Source organism: Coregonus clupeaformis, unplaced genomic scaffold (assembly GCF_020615455.1).
Source record: "Coregonus clupeaformis isolate EN_2021a unplaced genomic scaffold, ASM2061545v1 scaf1329, whole genome shotgun sequence".
Lineage (NCBI taxonomy): Eukaryota > Metazoa > Chordata > Actinopteri > Salmoniformes > Salmonidae > Coregonus > Coregonus clupeaformis.
In genome coordinates, this window is record NW_025534783.1 from 97,110 (window position 1) to 119,868 (window position 22,759).

The 22,759-nt window shown below is 40.0% G+C and overlaps 1 protein-coding gene across 2 annotated transcripts; it reads left to right on the forward strand.

The window, feature by feature from the left end:
- Positions 1-295: 295 nt before the first annotated feature.
- Positions 296-22,360, forward strand: LOC121569463 (insulin-like growth factor 2 mRNA-binding protein 1). 2 transcript variants are annotated; one of them, XR_006659547.1, is made up of 3 exons: positions 296-1,038; positions 2,289-2,349; positions 11,565-11,600. XR_006659547.1 is itself a non-coding variant. In XM_045218050.1 (3 exons), exons 1-3 carry the CDS (start codon positions 864-866, stop codon positions 21,364-21,366), a joined length of 297 nt encoding a protein of 98 aa, XP_045073985.1. In that variant the 5' UTR covers positions 296-863; the 3' UTR covers positions 21,367-22,360. The 2 variants fall into 2 exon arrangements, 1 of the variants encoding a protein (XP_045073985.1); XM_045218050.1 differs by lacking the exon at positions 11,565-11,600 and adding an exon at positions 21,306-22,360.
- The last annotated feature ends 399 nt before the right edge of the window (positions 22,361-22,759 follow it).

The window sequence follows — 22,759 nt, forward strand, 5'->3', positions numbered from 1 at the left end:
TGGGCTGAAGAGAGAATGTCATGACCAAATGGTATTTAAGCTAAAACCGTATATTAAACTAAGTAGATCACAACTCGCACACGTCCGCCACCATAGTCATCCATTGTGTTCCTATCCAAAACCTGCAAATTATATATATTTTTTTAAAGGACAAAACACACATCCGCATCTTGAAGGAAGTCTCCCCTCCCGGTGACTGAGTGTGCTCCGCACACAAGCCAAGCACACTCGCGCATGTGTGGGCTACGTATGCATAAAGCCTATACGCACACAGCACGGTGGCATAGCACGAAGGTTCGCTTCGTACACTCATCTGGTGAGCTACGCGGCCAGGAGGCTGGCCCTTTCTCTAGCTACTCCGATACCACGTGGTTTCCTCTTTGCAAACAAAAAAAATAGTGAATTCGAGTCGGTTTAGAGGCGGTGCCATCGCCAGGCAGAAGGATCTGTGACAGTGCAGGGTACAACTCGAGGTTGAGGGGCAGAGAGAGGAAAACATTTCTCCAGATCCCGCCATACTTCTACCACTATTCCACCATAACCACCATCAAATTAATTCAAATTGATCAATTTCTACATTGTGCGATACATTCGCTTGGGTTGCTGCAGTCAAGGTGTCTCCACTTCAGTATTGGACTTAATCAAACTACAATATTACCATTACTTTGAACTTTTTTTCCTTTTTCTTTTAGTTTTCCTTTGAAAATAAATGTATTTCGTTTTCTTTTACTGCTTGTGGACATTTGTAAGTGTTTTCAACCTGTGATCATCCTGTGTAGATCTATCTTGTTGCGTTTTCAAAGAAAAAAAAGTTTTGTTTCTCTAATATTTTCATTTCAATTGGAGGACCTCTATTTTTCAACATGAACAAGCTATACATTGGAAATCTCAATGAAAACGTGACCGCAGAGGACTTGGTTAAAACCTTTGATGACAACAAGATTCCATACTCTGGGCAGTTTCTTATGAAAACTGGCTACGCGTTTGTTGATTGTCCGGACGACCAATGGGCTATGAAAGCCATTGAAGCATTTTCTGGTAAGTAATTGAACGTAAATGAGCACTTCAGTAGCGTCTTACCTTTATGTAATTTAATTCAATGGGGAAACCACCTAGGCTCAAATATATTAGGGCTTGCCCACTTCCCTCACGCGTCCCAATGTTCATGTCCGGTAGAAGACATGATAGAATTAAGAGACACTTCGTAGCAAATATATTCCATAGGCCTATAATAATCGAGGAGAGGTTTATGAAGTGCTTAGCCGAACAACAAGATACTCAACTTTTACAGGGAGAGGGGGCCCATCACATAGGCCTACCTATTTGAATGTGAACATCAAGATATCCAGATTTCTCGAATCGTATTCTATTTGAGGTCTATTTACATATACTAAACGCATGTTTAGTCCTGGATATGATAGCCAGATACCTATATTTCGGCCTTGTGGCCACACGCTTTTATTGCACTTACCGAAGCCTTGCTCTCTGGTGCCTTGTATTACTAGGTTCTGTGTACTCGGTAGAGCTATATAATCAAATCGCACACCTCCCCCTTTTGACGAATAGGCCACTATAGGTAAGATAAAAATGCGTTGTATGTGTAGTTTAAAAGCATACATCGACACTATTCTTTCATAGATGAATGGCTTTGATTGCCTTGACCATTACATTGCCAAATTACTCTCCCATTCTTCTCACAAGTCACGAACGGGCTTGATTTCCTTCAATGTATTTTCATGATTTCCTAAATATGTAGCATGTGATGTGTGTTCTATATAGCACGAAGGTCGCAATGCTGCTCGTGTGTTAAGCCTGAAATAGATCACTAAGAACTCTAGGGAGTTGATGAGTTAATACACAACGCAATTGTTGAATGGCTTTCCAGTTGAGCCAGGAAGGTAACTTCTTGCCCCTCATCTTTCAATGACAGGCATATTCCGTTATTAGGCCCTAACTACTTATCTTGAACATTTATTAGTGCATTAAGACAACATAAGACACAATTAAGGAACACACAACTCAGTCACATGGTAAATATTATTTCCATATGGCAAATAAATACAATACATTTTCTACACTCTGAATGGGTCCTTGTAGCTCAGTTGGTAGAGCATGGCGCTTGCAACGCCAGGGTTGTGGGTTCGTTTCCCACGGGGAAGAAAAAAAAAGTGTATGCACTCACTAACTGTAAGTGGCTCTGGATAAGAGCGTCTGCTAAATGACTAAAATGTAAATGTAATGGAGGACATGGCCTCATTTTTTTTTCAACATAAACATTTATTTTACAGGTAAAGTGGAGCTCCATGGGAAACATATTGAGGTCGAACACTCTGTCCCTAAGAAGCAAAGGTATTTAGCACCCCTCCCCCAATAACACTTCAATTGTTGCATCTGGTAATGTCTGGATTTTGCTGGAGAAGGGACATGTTGCTATTTACTTTAATGCACGCATTAGATGTCGAATTATATGCCTGGTGTGTGGATGTAGTAGTAAGACTCGCAAATCCAATATTTGAATGAAGTTTTTGTATTTAGGCTACTCTTTAATTACATTGCTGTAAACGATGTGGCCTACTCATGTGTGGAGTATGTGGTGTCACGAGTCTTGTCTACGTGTGCACTAAAGGCTACTCTTAAAACGAAAATGATGGATGTCCATTAATTATTGGGACACGTATTTGTCACATTGAAGAGAAGATTGGTTGCAACGTCATCACTTAAATACCACATGTTCATTTTACCTCCCGAAGGCCTGGTCATAGGCCTAGGCCTTCCTGTGTGCAGAATTATTTATTTATTTATTTAAAAAAATGTGTAGGCCATAGATACTTTTCACATTTGAAGTTTCATGTTATGAAGTTTAGTGGCATTAGTTACGTGTATGTTGGCACTATATTTTCATGCACAGCCTAGTGACAATCGATGTGCTATGTCAATATGTGGGATTGAAATGTGTTTAATTCACGTCACGACAACTACTGAAACTTCAGTAATTTGTTGCAATGCGATTATTCATTATGAAGAGCGAAACCTTTTAATTACGTTTTTGCTTTTATTGCACACGAACGTTGTTTTGGTGTTTTCTGGGCGTTGTTTTATAATGTTGAATAAGCAATACATTTGGTCTCTGGGTTAGAAATGTGAAAAATACTGTTTCTGGTCATTAATCATGAAGTAGGCCTGTAGAAATTCGTATATTGTCATTAAACAGACATATGTATGTGTGTATGGCAGTAAACACATATTGTGCTGAAATGTAATGCAATACTCACATCAATTCAATGGACCGTTCGTCAAAAATAATTTGAGTAGCCTAGGTTATTTATCCTGTCTATTTACACGCTATAACAAAATGGGGACATGGCGCCCTCCCTCCATTACAGTTGACCCAGTTAAAAATATTACGACATTTTAGCTTAGTTTAAAAAATATTAATTACCATTAACCTTTTAACACACGTAGGTTATTTGAAATTATTAGGCTATGAAAGGACGGGTTTGAGATTAGGTTAACAGTTTTTAATTCAGGTGTAGGCGTATTTTCTTTATTTATTTTTGCCAGCCTTTTGTCAAGAAAACATTGAATCAAAGGCAATTCATTTTGACTTACTAAATATATTCAAACATATGTTAGGCCCTATCTGTAAAAGTGTTATGTATGGAGGCTGATGTAAGCGTATAGACTACATACAAGTCTGTAATAGACGGTAGCCCTAACAAGGAAAAGTCATGGCTGTGTTGCAATAATAATATAAATATGTTTTGTAGCCTACCATTCAAGTGCCATTCATTGATGGATTATATGCCTAACTGTGAAAAACAATTATAACACCAATTGATGCATAAAGCCTTTTTACAACCTTTGTCTGAATAACAAATGCACGGATATGCATAGGCCTATGGGTAATTTGAACGAGGCTATATGTCCTAAATTACCAACCTTGAATGGCATAGAGAAATATAGTTGCGTTGAGGTTTTCGCCCATGGAATAGCCTACATTTCAGAGCTACTGGAGAGGCCTACCTTTGGTAATACACAACACGTGGTCGCCCCCACTGAGAGAAGTCATCCAACGTCACTTGAGTGGGAAAAATGGCGAGCCTCATCATGAATGGCAAAGGGTGTTATTTTTCTTTCGTTCATTCACTGCTGCAAAGCCCTCATTCCTCTCTATTAATGTAGCAAAGCTGTTGAAGTTTTGTTTTCCGCTTATCTTAGGCCTTTATAGGCTTTACCATGAAGTTAAAAATAGGCTATACATTAATGTTTCTACTAGGCCTAATATCTTGCTCACACTCAAAATGGCCGCAACAATTCAACTAGCAGTGGCCAAATTCTGCTAAAACCAGCATTAGGAATTAAAATTAACATAAATACATTTTTATAGTTCTCTCGTTGTCACCTGAAAATAGAAATAGTAGGCCTATCAATTATTTGGGAATTCTGTAAACGCTACCACAGTAGCCTATGCCGAGTTGTGTTGTTTTAGATTTCAATGAATATGCTACGCAAAGCCTCATTTGATTTTGATGAGAAGCCCAGGCATAGATGGTTTAATAAATAAAAAAATCATTTGAAGAAAGTGGTCATTTTATGAGGTATTAGAAAATGGTTCAAACTCTTGCTCCTTTGGCTCATGCCTCTACTAGAGAAACCATGTGACTCGAGTGCAACACCAACTCATTGTTCCATCTTATTTCGCCTACTGTAAAAGCACTAATTTTAACATATATCTAATCTAGGCTACATTCCACTCACTGTAGGCTATTTGAAATCACTTCAGCATTTTCTCTTGATCTCGTTTGTTTTCTGCATACTAGTGCTTAAATTAGCCTACTCTCCAATATTCAAACTATATTGTATATTTATAATTGTTTCTTTGTATTGGCTTACATTGCCACCCTTGTTGATTAATACAAATATATATATATCTTCACAAGTTGTGTCCTTTCTGCAGCTTCCTAAATATTGAGGTGGGCTAAAGCCTGTGAGTGACATACAACCTAGTGTAGGATATAGAGAGGGGTGAGGGGGAGGGGTGAGAGAGGAAGGATCTGCAGACATAACTCTGTACCTGCTGACATAAGTGCATACACTATAAATGAGAAATGTATGCAGGGAGGGGATAGAACCCCTCCCTGCAAGTAATCTGTTGATGTGGCCCTGGGCATTGAAATGGCCTACAAAATCAAATCAAATGCTATTTGTCACATGCTTGTAAACAACAGGTGTAGACTAACAGTTAAATGTTTACTTACTATTAGAATTAAGCTGTTGTGACAACTCCTAGTTTGTGTCTGATGTTTTGAGAAAAAATGGGAGACATTGTGCAATATGTAGAAATCGCTCTGGCATTTCCTGGTTGCTAAAATTCTAACAGTTCACCTGATTTCAGTTTATGTGACAAAAAAAAGCAAGTGTAGAGAATCTTTGTACCATCTAAACCGCTATGAAATATATTTTCCATAACCAAAAATATTGTATTTTCAACTGCTTGAAGCTGGTGTACAAAACCGAAAGTAAAAGATCCAAAAATGAAACTTAAGAACAGGAAGCATAGAAATAGCGCACATAGAACAGATCTACCGCATCTTAGACTTGCTTTCAATGAGAATGAAATATCTGTTACTCACATTTCTATGTGAATTTGGCGGGGTCACCCAAAAAGTTACTTATAGCAGCTTTAAATGTTATCTACTCTAAAAAGCAACTGTGGAACATTATGTTTTTGTGTGTGAATGTTTTTGATTTAACGGAGTAGTGCACTATTTTACAATTTGATGTTAGATGGTTCCACTCCCTGAAAGTAGTCTATGGGCCAGGAGAAACTGTAATCCATGGTTCAGTTCTCTTTATTAAAAAGCCTCTACAAAGTTCCGCTAACTTTAGCCACCACAAGCTAATGATCAATGGAAGTGATGGGAGCATGTGAGCATTTCTTTTAAAAATGGCCAAATCACCTTTAAGTAACATCAACCCAAATATGGAGTTGATTTGAACTGATTTCAGGTGATTTGGACATACTTTTTTAGAACATGCTCACATGGTCCACTGTAGCTCAGTTGGTAGAGCATGCTGATTGCAACGGCAGGATAGTGGATTCAATTCCTGGCACCACCCATATGTAAAATGTATGCACGCATGACTGTAAGTCACGTCTGCTGAATGACATATGTTATGCCCCAATCACTTCCATTGATTGTTAGCTTGTGGTGGGTAAGGTTAGCTGAAGTTTGTTGTGGCTGTTTAAAGAAAGCTGAACCCTGGATTACAGTTTCTCTTAGCCCATAGACTACTTTCAGGGTGAGGAACTGTCTAACATCACGTTGTACAATAGTGAACTACTCTTTTAATATATGTGTGTTGGTGTGGGTGAGTACAGCTTTTGTGTGTACAACACCTCTTCCACTCACACTTGCACAGGAACCCCTGGCCCTGCTTCACTGCTTTAAGCTTAATGAGGAATGCCAAATTAGCTTGAGTATGGCTGTTTGCAATGCCGTGTTGGGCCTGTTTTGATGTGCCTACACTTCTGAGAGATGTTGAAATAATGGGAAGTTCCAGACCCACTCTTAAATGCCAGGTGCATGTCACACCCCCCTCTAGTATCACCCTCTAGTTTCACCCTCTAGTATCACCGTCTAGTATCACCCTCTAGTATCACCGTCTAGTATCACCGTCTAGTTTCACCCTCTAGTATCACCCTCTAGTATCACCGTCTAGTATCACCCTCTAGTATCACCGTCTGGTATCACCCTCTAGTATCACTGTCTAGTATCACCCTCTAGTATCACCGTCTAGTATCACCCTCTAGTATCACCCTCTAGTATCACCCTCTAGTATCACACTCTAGTATCACCCCCTAGTTTCACCCTCTAGTATCACCGTCTAGTATCACCCTCTAGTATCACCCTCTAGTATCACCCTCTAGTATCACCCTCTAGTATCACCCTCTAGTATCACCCAATACCACCCTGAGAGAACCTGAAATGAAAAAAGAAAGGTTGGCTTCCTATTGTGACATCATGACCAGTGTTTGCTGGCCGCCAGGCCACTTGTCTATGCCCAGTGGGATGCAGGGACGTTACAAGTGTGGTTTTATTATGAGGGAAAAGCCCAGTATATGATTATTCAAATAATGTTTCACAAAGTTTCATTGAAAATGCTTGAAATTTCTTTGAAATGTACATTGAAAGAAGGAGTCCAAATGTGTATGCAAAACAGGTCCTATATATTTTTTTCTTTCCCGCATTGCAAACAAACTGCCTTGAAATATGTGGCACATATGAAAAGTCATTGATCTGCATTAATCAAGCCCCTAGTAGTGCTGTAGTATTACTCCCATTGCCTGTCTCAAGCTAGCAGCCAGCAAACTCACTGTTTCTTCCTCTCACAATTGTTGTACTACCAAAGGCGAGGGCGGGGGCGTTGGGAGAGAGGGGGTGCGACCAATCAGCTGGCTGGAACACCTGTGTGCAGCGCCGAGAGGCCGTTGACGCTGCAGCACACAAAAAGGCAGTCCCTCGCTCCCTCCCTCGCTCTTTCTCACACACACACATCCACTCACAGCAGGCACACACACCCGACCTCTCACACACCCACAGCAGAAAGGCATGTTCTGTGCTCTATTACATTCCTGATACATAACTTTTTGCCAGCCCAGCAGAATGAGGAAAGAATGAGTGTGCGTGCGTGCGAGCGGCTGAGTGAATGAGTGAATGAGAGAAAGCAAGAGAAAAAGAGAGAGAGAAAGAAAGAGAGCCGTCGCAAACATGCACACGCGCTCCTCTACAGGGTCATATGATTAGCTGCTCTCTCTCTTTCCGGGGCTTCAGTTGCAGAATATAGTGGAGGGAGGAGAGGCAGGGGCGTTGCATGGAAGGACTTCCTTATGGGCTTTCAGAAGGAAATAAAATCTAGTGGGGGGTTGTGTGGGTTGTGGAGATGGCGAGAGAGACGTGTCCATTTCTGTGTATATGGATTGGAGAGAGTGAAGGGAATCTGTTGGAGGGGGCTAGCTGGGGGGAAATGTGCACCGTCTCTTTAAGAAACCCCCAACCCCTTGCTAATGTGCGTTCTTCCCCCTCTCTGGTTTGAACCATCTGTCCTGTTTTTAAAGGGGCTGAGTCCCACTCCCTTCAGATCTTCTCACAGCTTTGGACTTGCCATGGACACCACTAACCTCTAAATCCACCCCAACCCTGTCCCCCTCCCAACACACACATCAACCAACCATGAATACTGTGGGAAAAATGCAGAGGGATTGGCAACGTGTCTCATAAATTTTTGTAAAAATGTGAACCGTTGACCTGGAAGAAGCCAAGGGTGAAAAGAAAAAAAAAGGAGAGGGAGAGGACAGAAGAAAAGAGGAGATCTTTGGGTTTCGTGTTGAATGGGAGAGCCTATATGATGGTGGAGTAGGGAAAGGAGCGATCCACTCGGCTGGGATCAATGTGCGGCCAAATGGATTCCTCTCCATGTGTGAGAGTCAGGCTTTTCCGAGCTGCAATTGAAATGCAAGGGAAACCAACCCTTCCCACACAAAACACACACACACACACACACACACACACACACACACACACACACACACACACACATAGCAGGGAGGCCCTGGGGTAGAGTTGAGTTGTCCCTGTGTGGGGGGACAGAGAGGAAGGGGGGCATCCATTTTGGAGGCTCGCCTCACCATCCCACTCCACTCCACCCCACCCATCCAAGGGCACGTCACCCAGAAGAAGCCTCCTGGAGAGTGGATGTGTCCAGGGGTGGCTCTGCACCAAACAGCTGGATAGAAAGGGCAGTTGATGGGGCAGATAAGCACAAAATTAACAGTTTTTTGCAATGATTAATAGACAGGTTATTGTGGATGAATTCAAGACAATCTAAACAATTAGATGATTATGAACCTAGATGCAATTCTCTTGCATTGTAAAATGTGTATGGTACAATGTCTCAAAATGATCTTAGATATACTTTTGATTTAACTTTCTCTAGATTCATTCTGAAAGTTAAATATAGTTTCCTAAGAACAGTTGAAGTGTGAGAAACACTTTCTTATAGCTTAGACACACTGGTAGGCTTGTCAAACATTTGCCTGCTGACAGTACTTAGCACCTCTGAACAGTGTCGACAGTCAATCACTTTTGTGTTCATCCAGCAAAGACCTTGAAGTCGTCAGCCACTCAGCCTTGTTAAAATACTCCAAACCAGAAGGTGGCAGTAGAGTTGTTTGGCAATGCATGTCCGCATGTGTTGCTTATTTTATGGTCTAGATTCCAATGTTAGCTAGCTAGATAGCTAGCTGCGCTAATGTTGCTATTTTGTAGAAAGCCATAGTTGATACTGGCCAGATGGCCACAGCTAGATAACTACCTAGCAAGATGATGAAGAAACAATTTAATTCACTCTCCATAATCCCATACAGCCAGTGCCACCCCATAGCCAAACGTTTAGCTAGCTAACGTTAGCGTATTCTCTAGCTAGCACAGCACAGCTATCTCGGCAGCTAACACAGGCAGCTGTTTCATGTAAACTAATCCATTGTGATTGAATTATAGTGTCAATACTAGTTAGCTAGCTTGGAGGAAGTATTTTGTATTGTGCGCATTGCACCTGTGCACTTCGCTATCTACCATCCCATAGACTACATTGCATATGAAGTGTGACTGGCTCATGACATTTAACCGTGGATGTAAAATGCTCTATCTTTTTCATTTTTGTTCTCACTCCTGTTGGCTTCCTCACGTGGGGGTTTGAGCTCCCTGATTGGCTCAAAGTCAAGTTGTTGGCCACTGACGAGCATTGCGATTCTACAAGTAGAAACGGCAGATTTGTTGCTACTGGGTCGGCACGAAGCAGGTACCAGTTTTCTTCTAGCAAGAGAAGGAACGGCCTCCCACTGTGATAAATATATATCGGCAATCTATCGGCAGGGAGATTTTCGGTGTGATTCATGCTTTAGGTTATGCCCATACATTTTGAAAGTACTTTGTTAAGTTAAATCTGTTCCTTTACTCTCCTTTATGATATTTTACAGATGGTTCAATTTGGTTTGAATAAAAACATCAACATAGGGTTAAATAAATGCCTTATATAACATTTATGAATGGAGTAGAACTGAAAGTAAGTGGTCCTTTTGTGATGTCTGGCCTGAATCTGAAGAGCTTACACGACTAAAGGGCGTTTGTTCATTTGTTTTTATTTATCACATTTATTTACCCTGTGTCACACTGATGTTTACTTACTTACCTCACTGTTCCTGGAATACAAAGTCTTCAGCCTCGCTCAGTCTAGCAGAACGTCTTCACCCCCCAAAAAATGTTTTTACTTCCCTGTGTTAGGGGCCTCCCGCCCCCCTCACCCCTGACCTCTCTTTGTGTGCCTTGTGAACCGGCCTCTCTGGACGCTCGGTTGGGTGAGGAACACAGTAAACACTCCCAAAGTTTCCCCCGGGGCAAAGGGGAGGAGGGGAGGGGTGTGTGTGCATGAAGGGGCAGGGGGATGGCAGGCACTGCCCCTTGGACCTAAAAAACAAAAAACATATACACTACCAGTCAAAGGTTTTAGAACACCTACTTTCTACATTGTAGAATAATAGTGAAGATATCAAAACTATGAAATAACACATATGGAATCATGCAGTAACCAAAAAAGTGTTAAACAAATCAAAATTATATTTTGATTTGAGATTCTTCAAGTAGCCATCCTTTGCCTTGATGACAGCTTTGCACACTCTTGGCATTCTCTCAACCAGCTTCATGAGGTAGTCACCTGGAATGCGTTTGAGCCAATCAGTTGTGTTGTGACAAGGTAGGAGGGTATATAGAAGATAGCCCTATTTGTCAAAAGACCAAGTCCATATTATAAATAAGCAAAGAGAAATGACAGTCCATCATTACTTTAAGACATGAAGGTCAGTCAATACGAAACATTTCAAGAACTTTGAAAGTTTCTTCAAGTGCAGTCGCAAAAACGATCAAGCACTATGATGAAACTGGCTCTCATGAGGACCGCCACAGGAATGGAAGGCCCAGAGTTACCTCTGTTGCAGAGGATAAATTCATTAGAGTTACCAGCCTCAGAAATTGCAGACCAAATAAATGTTTCACAGAGTTCAAGTAACTCACACATCTCAACATCAACTGTTCAGAGGAGACTGTGTGAATCAGGCCTTCATGGTCGAATTGCTGCAATGAAACCACTACTAAAGGACACCAATAAGAAGAAGAGACTTGCTTGGGCCAAGAAACACGAGCAATTGACATTAGACTGGTGGAAATGTGTCCTTTGGTCTGGAGTCCAAATTGGAGATTTTTGGTTCCAACCGCCGTGTCTTTGTGAGACGCGGTGTGGGTGAATGGATGACCTCCGCATGTGTATTTCCCACCGTAAAGGATGGAGGAGGAGGTGTTATGGTGTGGGGGTGCTTTGCTGGTGACACAGTCCGTGATTTATTTACAATTCTAGGCACACTTAACCAGCATGGCTACCACAGCATTCTGCAGCAATACGTCATCCCATCTGGTTTGGGCTTAGTGGGACTATCATTTGTTTTTCAACAGGACAATGACCCAACACACCTCCAGGCTGTGTAAGGGCTATTTTACCAAGAAGGAGAGTGATGGAGTGCTGCATCAGATGACCTGGCCTCCACGATCCCCCGACCTCAACCAAATTGAGATGGTTTGGGATGAGTCGGACCGCAGAGTGAAGTAAAAGCAGCCAACAAGTGCTCAGCATATGTGGGAACTCCTTCAAGACTGTTGGAAAAGCATTCCAGGTGAAGCTGGTTGAGAGAATGCCAAGAGTGTGCAAAGCTGTCATCAAGGCAAAGGGTGGCTATTTGAAGAATCTCAAATATAAAATATATTTGATTTGTTTAAAACTTTTTTGGTTACTACATGATTCCATATGTGTTATTTCATAGTTTTTATGAAGAAAAAAAATGTATGCTATCACTAACTGTAAGTTGCTCTGGATAAGAGTGTCTGCTAAATGACTCAAATGTAAATGTATTCTACAATGTAGAAAATAGTAAAAATAAAGAAAAACCTGTGAATGAGTAGGTGTTCTAAAACTTTTGACCGGTAGTGTATAGTGCTTGTTTTACTTATCTATTTTTTACTTAACACTTTTTTCCTTAAAACTGCATTGTTGGTTAAGGGCTTGTAACTAAGCATTTCACTGTAAGGTCTACACCTGTTGTATTCGGTGCATGTGGCAAATACAATTTGATTTGATTTGATATTTTCCCTCTTTAAGTTGTCACAAATAGCTTCTGCTCCAATATGATGCAGCTTTTTGTGAATAAGTTAACCTGACACAGTAATAGCTAGATCCGACTGACATCCCTGTATGTAGTACCTTTGTATTAAAATGTATTACACTATCAGTATGTTTACTGTGGTCTGTGGAATATATGTGATTGTCTTCCCTAGTTGAATGCACTGACTGTAAGTCTCTCTGGATAAGTGCGTCTGCTAAATGACCGAACTGTAAAAATGTATTCAAGGACAAAGGCTCCTTTAACACTGAATATCATCTCCCCTCTAAATGTGTAGAAAGTTAAAAGATGAATAACATCATGGGTGTGCATCTTGTGCCATCTTCTTCATTTTGCAAGTTTGACCCATCAAATTGAATCCGTCTGGAGGTCCTTATTGGATTTTTCCTTGACTTTGTTGTCCAAACTCAATGCAGACAAGCTTGTCTTGTTGCCTTGTTACGGCTTGTTATGAAATTGTCTATCACTGCTGTGTCTATCACGCCTGTTCCTTTGTATCCGAATTGATATGGAAAAGCAAGGCCAGAGGGAACAGGACAGAGCCTCTGTATTCTACATCTGCAAACCCAAAGGAAGCTAAGATAAGCCTCCGGGCTGCAGCTCTAGATGGTATGCTGCGTCTCTCAGCACCTTTGGCCACAGTCAAGCCACAGTGGGTCAAAAGGCAAGACCAGGGTGTCACAGTACATGACTGGTTCTCTATACCGATTCATTGAAAATCGAAGGGCGTTAGAACAAACGGGTGATAGACGATCAGAAGCTACACCTTCTGCTAAATGTCTTGTTTCATTTCACTGTGTGGAAATTCCAACTGGATACATTTTTGTAAAGGTGTGACTGGTCTTTATTTCTGTAGTCTATTTATTACATCAAAGGATATTCAAGTAATGTTTTCAGAAACGAGCATCTTGTTAACATCCTATTACCACTTTATGTGCTGCACAAAGTTTTAATGTAGTTACATTTAGGCATCATCAAAAGATTGCTGAATATCATTTAGACACTTCACATGGAATTGACATTAAGTTTATGAACCACGTTGTAGACAGAAACACTTGTTTCTCTTGAAAGTTGAAATGAAATCATAGCATTTATTTTCTCATAACTTTGCTCTTAAGTTATTTAACAGTTGAAATTGAACATGAATGACTTCACAGTTTGAGTGGCTAAATCTTGTATGCCAAGATGTTGATTATTCCTTTCAAAGTGACTGAGCTATTCTGATGTTGACTATTTGTGTCATTTTTTTGCTTGCATAGTTCACAGATACGTTTGAATGTATTTGCATTTCATAGCCACCAATGTTGACAATGTGTGTGGTGTCAACAGTATTTCTCTCCCTAGAGTTAGTTCACAGCAGTAAAATAGTCACTTTTCACCAGCTCTGTTGCATTTAATCACCTCTTCTCATCAAGGACCCAAATGTTGCTTGTCATGAATGTGCTTCATCATCCACCTGGTTGATCAGCCAGAGCAGCGATTTTGTTCCAGAGTGCTCCCTGTATACTTGGACACCAAAGAGCAGAGAGCCTAGTGGGCGGAGCTCCCCCAGTCAGTCCCCTTGCTGTTCTGCTCTGCTTTAAGAGGTGTTGTGTCTCCTCATGTGGATTTTGCGACCGTTTTCCCATCTCCTTTCTGTGGGTGTCACAGTGGGGCTCGGCACCTAAAAGTGCCAGAATGGGGAAGGTTTCGTTCGGGAGAGAGAGGGTATTTTTTGCTTGTCTTCAGAAAACCTTGGCCCACTTTTCAGTGATGTAGTCCAGGGGTTCCAAAGTAGCGGAGCTCTAAATTGTCTGCCAATTTCTATACATTTTCAACAGCAACAAAAATCATTGTTTGCATGTCTTCAACATCCAAATCCTGTTTCATATGAGTGGATTCCTACTCAGAGCCTTGCTCTCATCATTGACACAAGCGGGGGAGAGTTTGCAGATCCCAGGTGTGGAAAGCATAGGTGCTGTAAACCTTTTTAAGGACAAGCAACAGATGAAATTCCAGTGCACATATTTTATGTACTGTAGGTCATCAAAGCGCTGAGAAAGATAAAGCTTTTGTAGACGGCATGTACTTTGGCAAGTTGCTTTCTAAGTTTTCTAAGTTAATGGACTGTTGAGCATTTGTTCCATTTTCATAATACATTTCAAATAGTTCAATGAAATTATTGAAAGATTGTCTGCAGTGTTTCTGTCTGAAAAGACAGTTTGAAGTGTGAACATAATGATATGCGATTCATGGTAGTAGCAGTAGCAGCATTTTTACATTTACATTTACATCATTCAGCAGACGCTCTTATCCAGAGCGACTTACAAATTGGTGCATTCAACTTATGATATAGCAAGTGGGACAACCACTTTCTTTCTTATTTTTTTATGGGGGGGAGGGGGGTGGGGGGGTAGAAGGATTACTTTATACTATTCCAGGTATTCCTTAAAGATGTAGGGTTTCAAGTGTCTCCGGAAGGTGGTCAGTGACTCCGCTGTCATGGCGTCGTGGGGGAGCTTGTTCCAACATTGTGGTGCCAGAGCAGCAAATAGCTTTGACTGGGCTGAGCGGGAACTGTGCTTCTGTAGAGGTAGGGGAGCTAGCAGGTCAGAGGTGGATGAACGTAGTGCCCTCTTTTGGGTGTAGGGTCTGATCAGAGCCTGAAGGTAAGGAGGTGCCGTTCCCCTCACAGCTCCGTAGGCAAGCACCATGATCTAAGGATTGTGGAGTTGTGTGTGCCAAAGATTCATAATTGTATTATGTTCTTATATTAACTTACGATGGGGTTCTTAGACGCTAATCAGAATGTTTACCTTTTTGTAATGAATAAATATTGATTTATGAAATAGTGTTTTCATATGAATAATTCTCTAATGCTGTAAACATGTTCGGCCTCAATGGAGAAGTTGTTAGTACTTTTTGAAAACTGTCTTCAAATGAATGAATTAAATCTTACTTACATTTTTCATAGTATTGAATTGAAAAGGAAAATAATGTATGTCTTTAAAGTGTGTAATATGACATCACACATAAAAGTGTTACTGAACCTTAATAAACTATGGTTTATAAACTAATTATTTTGTTGCATCACAGGTGAGAAAGCATTGTTATTTTAGACATCCAAAATGATCAATTGATTGAAAATAATTGTGACTGAACAGAGTATAGGTTTACAGGTCATTTATCTGTATTTTAAAGTATGTCTTAGTGACCAAATAGCTCTGGCCTTTATGGGTCAACACTCTTGGTAGTACCATGCTCTATCAGTGCCTTGAAGTCATCACCATTTTCCCAACTAGTTACTGAAGGACTGGACTACTCCATGTAAACCTTCCCATACATTTAAGAAGGTTGTGTTGTATCTGAGGCACATGCAAGGATGGCTTAATATTTGTTAACAGTGATGTGTTCATTGGGTTTCCCTTACCAGATCCATTGACCTTGGTGACAGTTTGAGGGTTTTTGTATCCCTTTTCTGCAGTCAAATGACCTAGTGGCCTCATGGGTGGAATGTTATTAATATTTTTAATATCTTCATAATGAATAAATATTATTATTTTTAACTGCCGAAAATTCAGTGTTTCTATGTCATAATATTGGGAAGCAAACTCAAAATGTTATACATTCCAAGTCTATATCTGACATTGTACAGGTGTCTTCTCCTTTTTAAAGCCATAACCATGTGTGTGAGGTGTATACTTTTGTTTCAAAGTAGATTTGTTTAAGACTGCCAAGAAACACTCTGTGTGACCCTGATTTAGCCCACTGCAGTATAAAGGAAATACACAAATATATATAAAGAAATAAGCCTATGTCAAGCTTTAAAATGTGTATAATTAGAGTGCAACATTAACGGAAAAATATAGAAATAGTATAATATCAGTGAGCATGATAACTTTAGATGTATGAAGATGTGTTTAGGTAATTTGATGTAGACACGTCTCTGCTGCAATTCAAATGTGGATATAAGGTGGTAAGAAGTGGTTGTGTCAAATTCTTCTTCTTCTTCTTCTTCTTCTTCTTCTTCTTCTCCTTCTTCTTCTTCTTCTTCTTCTTCTTCTTCTTCTTCTTCTCTTATGAGGCCTTACAGAGCCCAGTGAAGACCCATTTTCTCCCCTCCATTATTTCCCCCTGTATCGCTCCTTCTCGTTCTTTCCCTCAGTCTCATAGCTCTGACTATGAATCAGTTAAAATGGAGCCTCCAGGTCACATGTCTGCCAAACAGGCATGTGCTGGTATGGCCATGCTATCCCCTTGCACACACACACACACACTACAAGGCAGAGGGAGCGAGGGCAGCTTACAAGCCTCCACCCTTGCTCAACCCCCCTCCCCCATACCCTGAGTGAGCCACCTCATACCTCTCCCCCTCATACTAGTCACTTCATCATACTGGGAGTGTGTTCCCTATCACACACAGGATACATGCTCACATGGATGTGAGTGTGGTGTTGGATTTCTGGATTAAGATTATTTACTGAGTTGCTGAGCACATGGATCAAGGAGCGATGAGATCTAAATCTATTGAAATATGTTTCATATTGATATTATTTTGTCCAGCATGCAGGCAAAGCCAAACATGGATGGTTGCTTTGTTATTTGAGAATGTACAACTGTTGTGAAAACGGTTGTGGTTGCAGGCGCCATTTCAGTCTCACACATAAAGGATGAGATTGAATACACTGACTGATGTTGTTTTAAATGAAGGGTCAGGTTTTCAGTTAAGGGTCCCTACACCCAAACGAGGGCATTGCGTTCATCCACCTCTGGCCTGCTGGCTCCCCTTCCTCTGCGGAAGCATAGTTCCCGCTCAGCCCAGTCAAAACTGTTCGCTGCTCTGGCACCCCAATGGTGGAACAAGCTCCCTCACGACGCCAGGACAGCGGAGTCACTCACCACCTTCCGGAGACATTTGAAACCCCACCTCTTTAAGGAATACCTGGGATAGGATAAATTAATCATTCTACCCCCCCCAAAAAAATATAAAATAAAATTGTAAAGTGGTTATCCCACTGGCTATAGGGTGAATGCACCAATTTGTAAGTCGCTCTGGATAAGAGCGTCTGCTAAATGACTAAAATGTAAATGTAAATGTAATTAAAATGACTGACATGATGGGATGCCATTGGGTCAACATGTAATCCTTGTCTTCATTATCCATATACAGATAGCTGCCAAAATAAAGGAAACACTTGAGTAAATGAGGGTTCTGGCGGCTCTGTTATGGTGTGGGGTGCCTTTTCCTGGCATGGTTTAGGTCCACTCATCCCCTTAGAAGGCAAGGTAAACGCCAATAAATACACAGCCAGCCATTCTGTGTGATCACCTTCAACCTGTGGTGGCGCATTTCTATCCTGATGGGAGTGGCCTCTTCCAGGATGACAACGCCCCGATCCACAGGTCACGAGTGGTCACTGATTGGTTTGATGAGCATGAAAATGATGTAAACCATATGCCATGGCCGTGTCAGTCACCAGATCTCAACCCAATTGAACACTTATGGGAGATTCTGGAGCGGCAGCTGAGACAGCGTTTTCCACCACCATCAATAAAACACCAAATTATGGAATTTCTTGTGGAAGAATGGTGTTGCATCCCTCCAATAGAGTTCCAGACACTATGCCAAGGTGCATTGAAGCTGATCTGGTGACTTGTGGTGGCCTAACGCCCTATTGAGACACTTTATTGGTGTTTCCTTTATTTTGGCAGTTACCTGTAGGTTTATTGACCACGGTGTTGATTGATCTCTGCATAGTGAGTTTAAATGTGTTTCAATTGCTCTTCACTTCTAGTAATACTTCTGTTATAAGGCTTTGCTGATAGCTTCTTTATTGAGGGAAAATGTACTTTTCTGTTATAAGGCTTTGCTGATAGCTTCTTTATTGAGGGAAAATGTACTTACTATGACTGTGATATGTGGTTGTCTCACCTAGCTATCTTAAGATGAATGCACTAAATGTAAGTTGTTCTGGATAAGAGCATCTGCTGAATAACTAAAATGTAAATGTCAATATTTTGAGTCCGCAAATTTTATATATTTGTTGAATGTTGATAAAACACACCTGTACAGAGAATCCCTGCAGTTTGCTAATTTCTTAGAAGAACTTCTGATACCTCAAGTAAATGTTAAAAAAGATTGCAATCTGAAACCATGCAATGGACTTATGATGAAGTGGGCCCTAGCTTCAATGTTCAAGTATTGAGCAAAATGCTTGACAGAAATGATATTTCTTCTTCTTCTTCTTCTTCTTCTTCTTCTTCTTCTTTCTTCTTCTTCTTCTTCTTCTTCTTCTTCTTCTTCTCTTATGAGGCCTTACAGAGCCCAGTGAAGACCCATTTTCTCCCCTCCATTATTTCCCCCTGTATTGCTCCTTCTCGCTCTTTCCCTCAGTCTCACAGCTCTGACTCTGAATCAGTTAAAATGGAGCCTCCAGGTCATATTGATGAATATGGATATTTTGGTAGCTGTTTTTAGAGGCAGGTTTTAGTGTTTATTTGTGTTCATCTGTTGATATGTGACTGGGGGAAACAGAGATCTATACATGAGCATTGTAGTGAATGATTACCTCACACTTTGTTACTTTTGAAGTGTTCCAATTTGTTCAAGGACTCTAAATTCTCTAAAATTAGGAAAATCTTATTTAGTCAAATCCTTATTTACCTTTTTAAAGGTAAACTGGAAGAATAACTTCTCTATTCTTCTAAAGAGGAACTCACAGAAGGCTTCTGTTTGGACCAAGTTTATAGTTAACTAAAGATGATGGTGTTGATGGCATAGAACTTTGTGGTTGGAGAATTTAGAAACAAAAATGATGTTTTTGAAAATAGAAAACAGTATCTATTGTAGTGCTGGAAAACCAAACTCTTTGAGCAATTGGACGTCATTTAACACGGCGTGTACTTGATAGAAAATGACATTCTTTCCACAATTTTATTTTTGTACATTCAAATCTGGCAAAGGACAGGCATTTACCCCAATACTGACCATTTGGAGAGGGTCCTATAAGTTTAACTGGAAATAGTACTGTATAATTGAGTATAATACAATATAATGTATGTTATTACTCTATGGAAATTATTTTGGTATTCAATTATGTTCATTTATGTGAAAAGATATGTTATAACTTTGTTAAGTATGTTATGTTAATTAATTGTAAATGTTTCCTTGTAGACAAGTTGTATTGAATTCAGAACATTGCAGTGGTAACATTGTTATTTCATTGGGATGTGGGCTTTAACACTATCAGATTTAAGACAACTAGCTTAATATAATGTTTTAATTTTTCTAATTTAGGAGTAATATTTGTCTCCTTATTTACTGTGCATCCTAAAGTTCCTCTTGATAGTTGTTTTACATCAGAGATAAACTGAAAATATTATGTATCTTGATATATAATAAAGTAACAAAATAACCATTTGACATTACACCAACTTTAATGTTATTCCGTTTTCAAAGTTAATTTTTTAAGATTTAAGTTCAGACAATTATCAGTGATTGAGATCAGATTTATAGCAGTAAGCCTAGGCCTATAGCAGTTATTTCAGAATCAGAATCACCTTCATTCGCCAAATACATCTACACATACTCAGAAGTTCACATGGTGCTCCTAGTGATAGACAGCATTTAGAGACAGAGTACAGACAGTGGAGTTTAAACAAAGTTTCCATACATTATATACAACTAGGTAGAGTGAGCATAGAGCTGTAAGAGAATGAGCAGATATGCAAAAATACAAATGTTCACCAGTGTTTGTTTCATGTAATTGTTTCTTTGGTGTAATACTTTATATTATTTGTGGGAAGAATTGTTTATCTTAAAGAATTTTGTTTTGAAATATGTAAATTTCTCATTTTAGAATTTAAAGATTTAGAAGTTCTGTTCATAGTGTACATTGGAAAGCAATGTGTTGACTACACTAAAGTTGTTACTCTGGCAAAACAATGTGGATACATTTGAGAATTTTGCATTTTATTTGGGTTTATATAATACTGATATTAACTATAATTCTTTCATCTAGTAGGCATTCTCCCTTAGTATTGAATTATTTGTTTGCAATCATTGGCATGTGGTTTGTATGCGAAATGAATGAGATTCCCATATGAATGCTCTAACTTTTGACAACATAGATCTAACGTTTGGATTCAGATGGAACATATTGTTGTCATCTTTATGCTACATTATGATTTCAATGAAACTTAATAAGATGTTTTTCAGTGCTTGATAATGGGATTTCAATAGCCATTAAACTCTTGAGTGTAGTTGTGAGTTAATCCTTACATTTACATATTTATTTTCTCTCTATCAACGCAAATAACTCGGTTATTAGATCCATTTCAAGTAGAGCTTTTAGTGGGGTTTTGTCAGGCCTCTCACTTCTTACCTATTTGGAATAAACAGTGTTTTATCTCCTCCCATGCTTTGATTAAAACTGACACACTTTGTGTGACCGAATGGATTTGGTTTTTCTTTCTCGGACGTATTATGGGCAATTAAGAAATACATTCTGCACGTTGATGAGGACGCATGAGGCTTTGATAATGAATGGTTTAAAAATAAATCCTATTTAATGTATAGGCTATAATGCATATAAAATGTAGCCTAACCGTTTGAACACTCCCTTAATCTCGATCTCATTAGACCCCGCAGACGTCGACATTAAATTAAAAGCGAATGTAAGGATGTGGGGTTATGTATCTGTTCCATGAGTCATGTTAAACGTTATAGCAAGCAGCCTACGTGGTTCTATTCTATAGGCTATGAGGCTTGACTTCTCCTGAACAGTGCAGCGACGGGAAACACATCGTCCACGTGAACTGTAGCAATGATTAATCTGAAGTAAGGCACTCTTCGAAAACAGTGTATATGTATCAGAAATGTGCCACTGCCCGATATCACCAGCATGGCCAAAGCCTTGCTATATCCACTGTATGCGTCAGGCGTGCTCTCTGGCATACATTGTAGCCACACGCTCCCTCCTTTCTTCTATCCAATGACTGCTTCTATCTTCTCCCCCTCCCCTCCCTTTCTCTTCTCTAGGTGGGCGGTGCAGCTACTCGGAGAACCGCCTCTTCCACGATGCTGTAGTACTCTCGAGTAGTTTACAGACTTTATGAATGAAGGCAGGTTTTCCTCCTAACAGCAGCGCTAGGCTGTAAAGCGAGCGCTAGCAGCTGAGCGATGGGGGGAGGTGTGTAGCCACCGCACCGACAGACAGAGAGAGAAGCAAGAGTGTTTGCATTCTCAATAGAATGTAATGAACAGTCCTTCCTTTCGAATGAAATATAGCCAGACGTCCATTCATAATATGTACATTTACAATATTGTGCATTTCTTTGACTATGGTTGCATAGCCTATATAACGCCTATTGTTTAACCTTTAAACAATAGTGATAAAATGGCAGCTGTTTAGGGTTTTTAGTGTAAATTATGAATAATATCTTATCTTTATAAGCGTTTGTTTTGCCCATACAGGAACCTAGCCAACAATTCTCAACGTGGTGATTGACTGTGACACTCATCCATATCAATTTATTCAATAGGTGATGCCCAGATGAATAGTGCTCTCACTGATGTTTCTACATGTTCTGGTATATTCTGCGCTGCCACATGACTGTATTTCATTGTGGTAATTGGGCGTTGTCAAATAAAGATGGCTGCCTACTTGCTGGCCTCACATGGTTCAGATTTATCTAGGGTGGTGTCATTCGCAGTGAACTAGAAAATCCGGCTTTACAGACATGTGTGTGTGTAAGAGCCCTGTAAGTGTTTATTAACTCCCACCGTCGCAAGTTACATGCAGTGTTTTGGTTTTGTTTATATTCTAAACAAATGCATTCTCATTAACCGCAAATTAATCCCAATCCAGACTACTTCTAATTTGAAGAATGGCTTTCTTATCTGTCTGATTCAGATGTTTACACGCTGGGTTCTGCATGGCAAATATGGAATATGGACGGAGAGGCAAATAAGGCAAATAGCCTTCGGTTCTGATTATGAGGTTATAGTCCATATAGCCTAATGTATGAGGAATGTTGAGGCCTATGGCCTCAGTTAAGTAGCCTACTTCTCTCTTTATTGTCTTTTGGGCAGTCGAGATTATTTTAGGCGATAAGTAGTCCTATGCCTATACAACAACTGGATAAAGGTTTCTAAAGACTTTTGTCTTTTGACCATCAGTTGATTGGATAAACTGTTGAAAGAATATTAGTTTTAAACCTGTATTGCAGGGTTTATTGTTGATTTTTAGATCAATATAAATTAATTGGCAATTATTTGGGCATTAATATTGCATAAAAATATATAATCAATAGGTCTATATGGGCATAGGGCCTGTCAAATTGGGTGGGTTACCGGGGAAGGGACAACGAAATATCATCGTTTTGGAAGAGAAACACATGCAAGGTCATCCACCTGCTCCTACCAAAATTAATACATTTGACCCTCCTCTTCTCAATAACTTCAACCCAAATCTGAGCGACAACTTTTCCTAA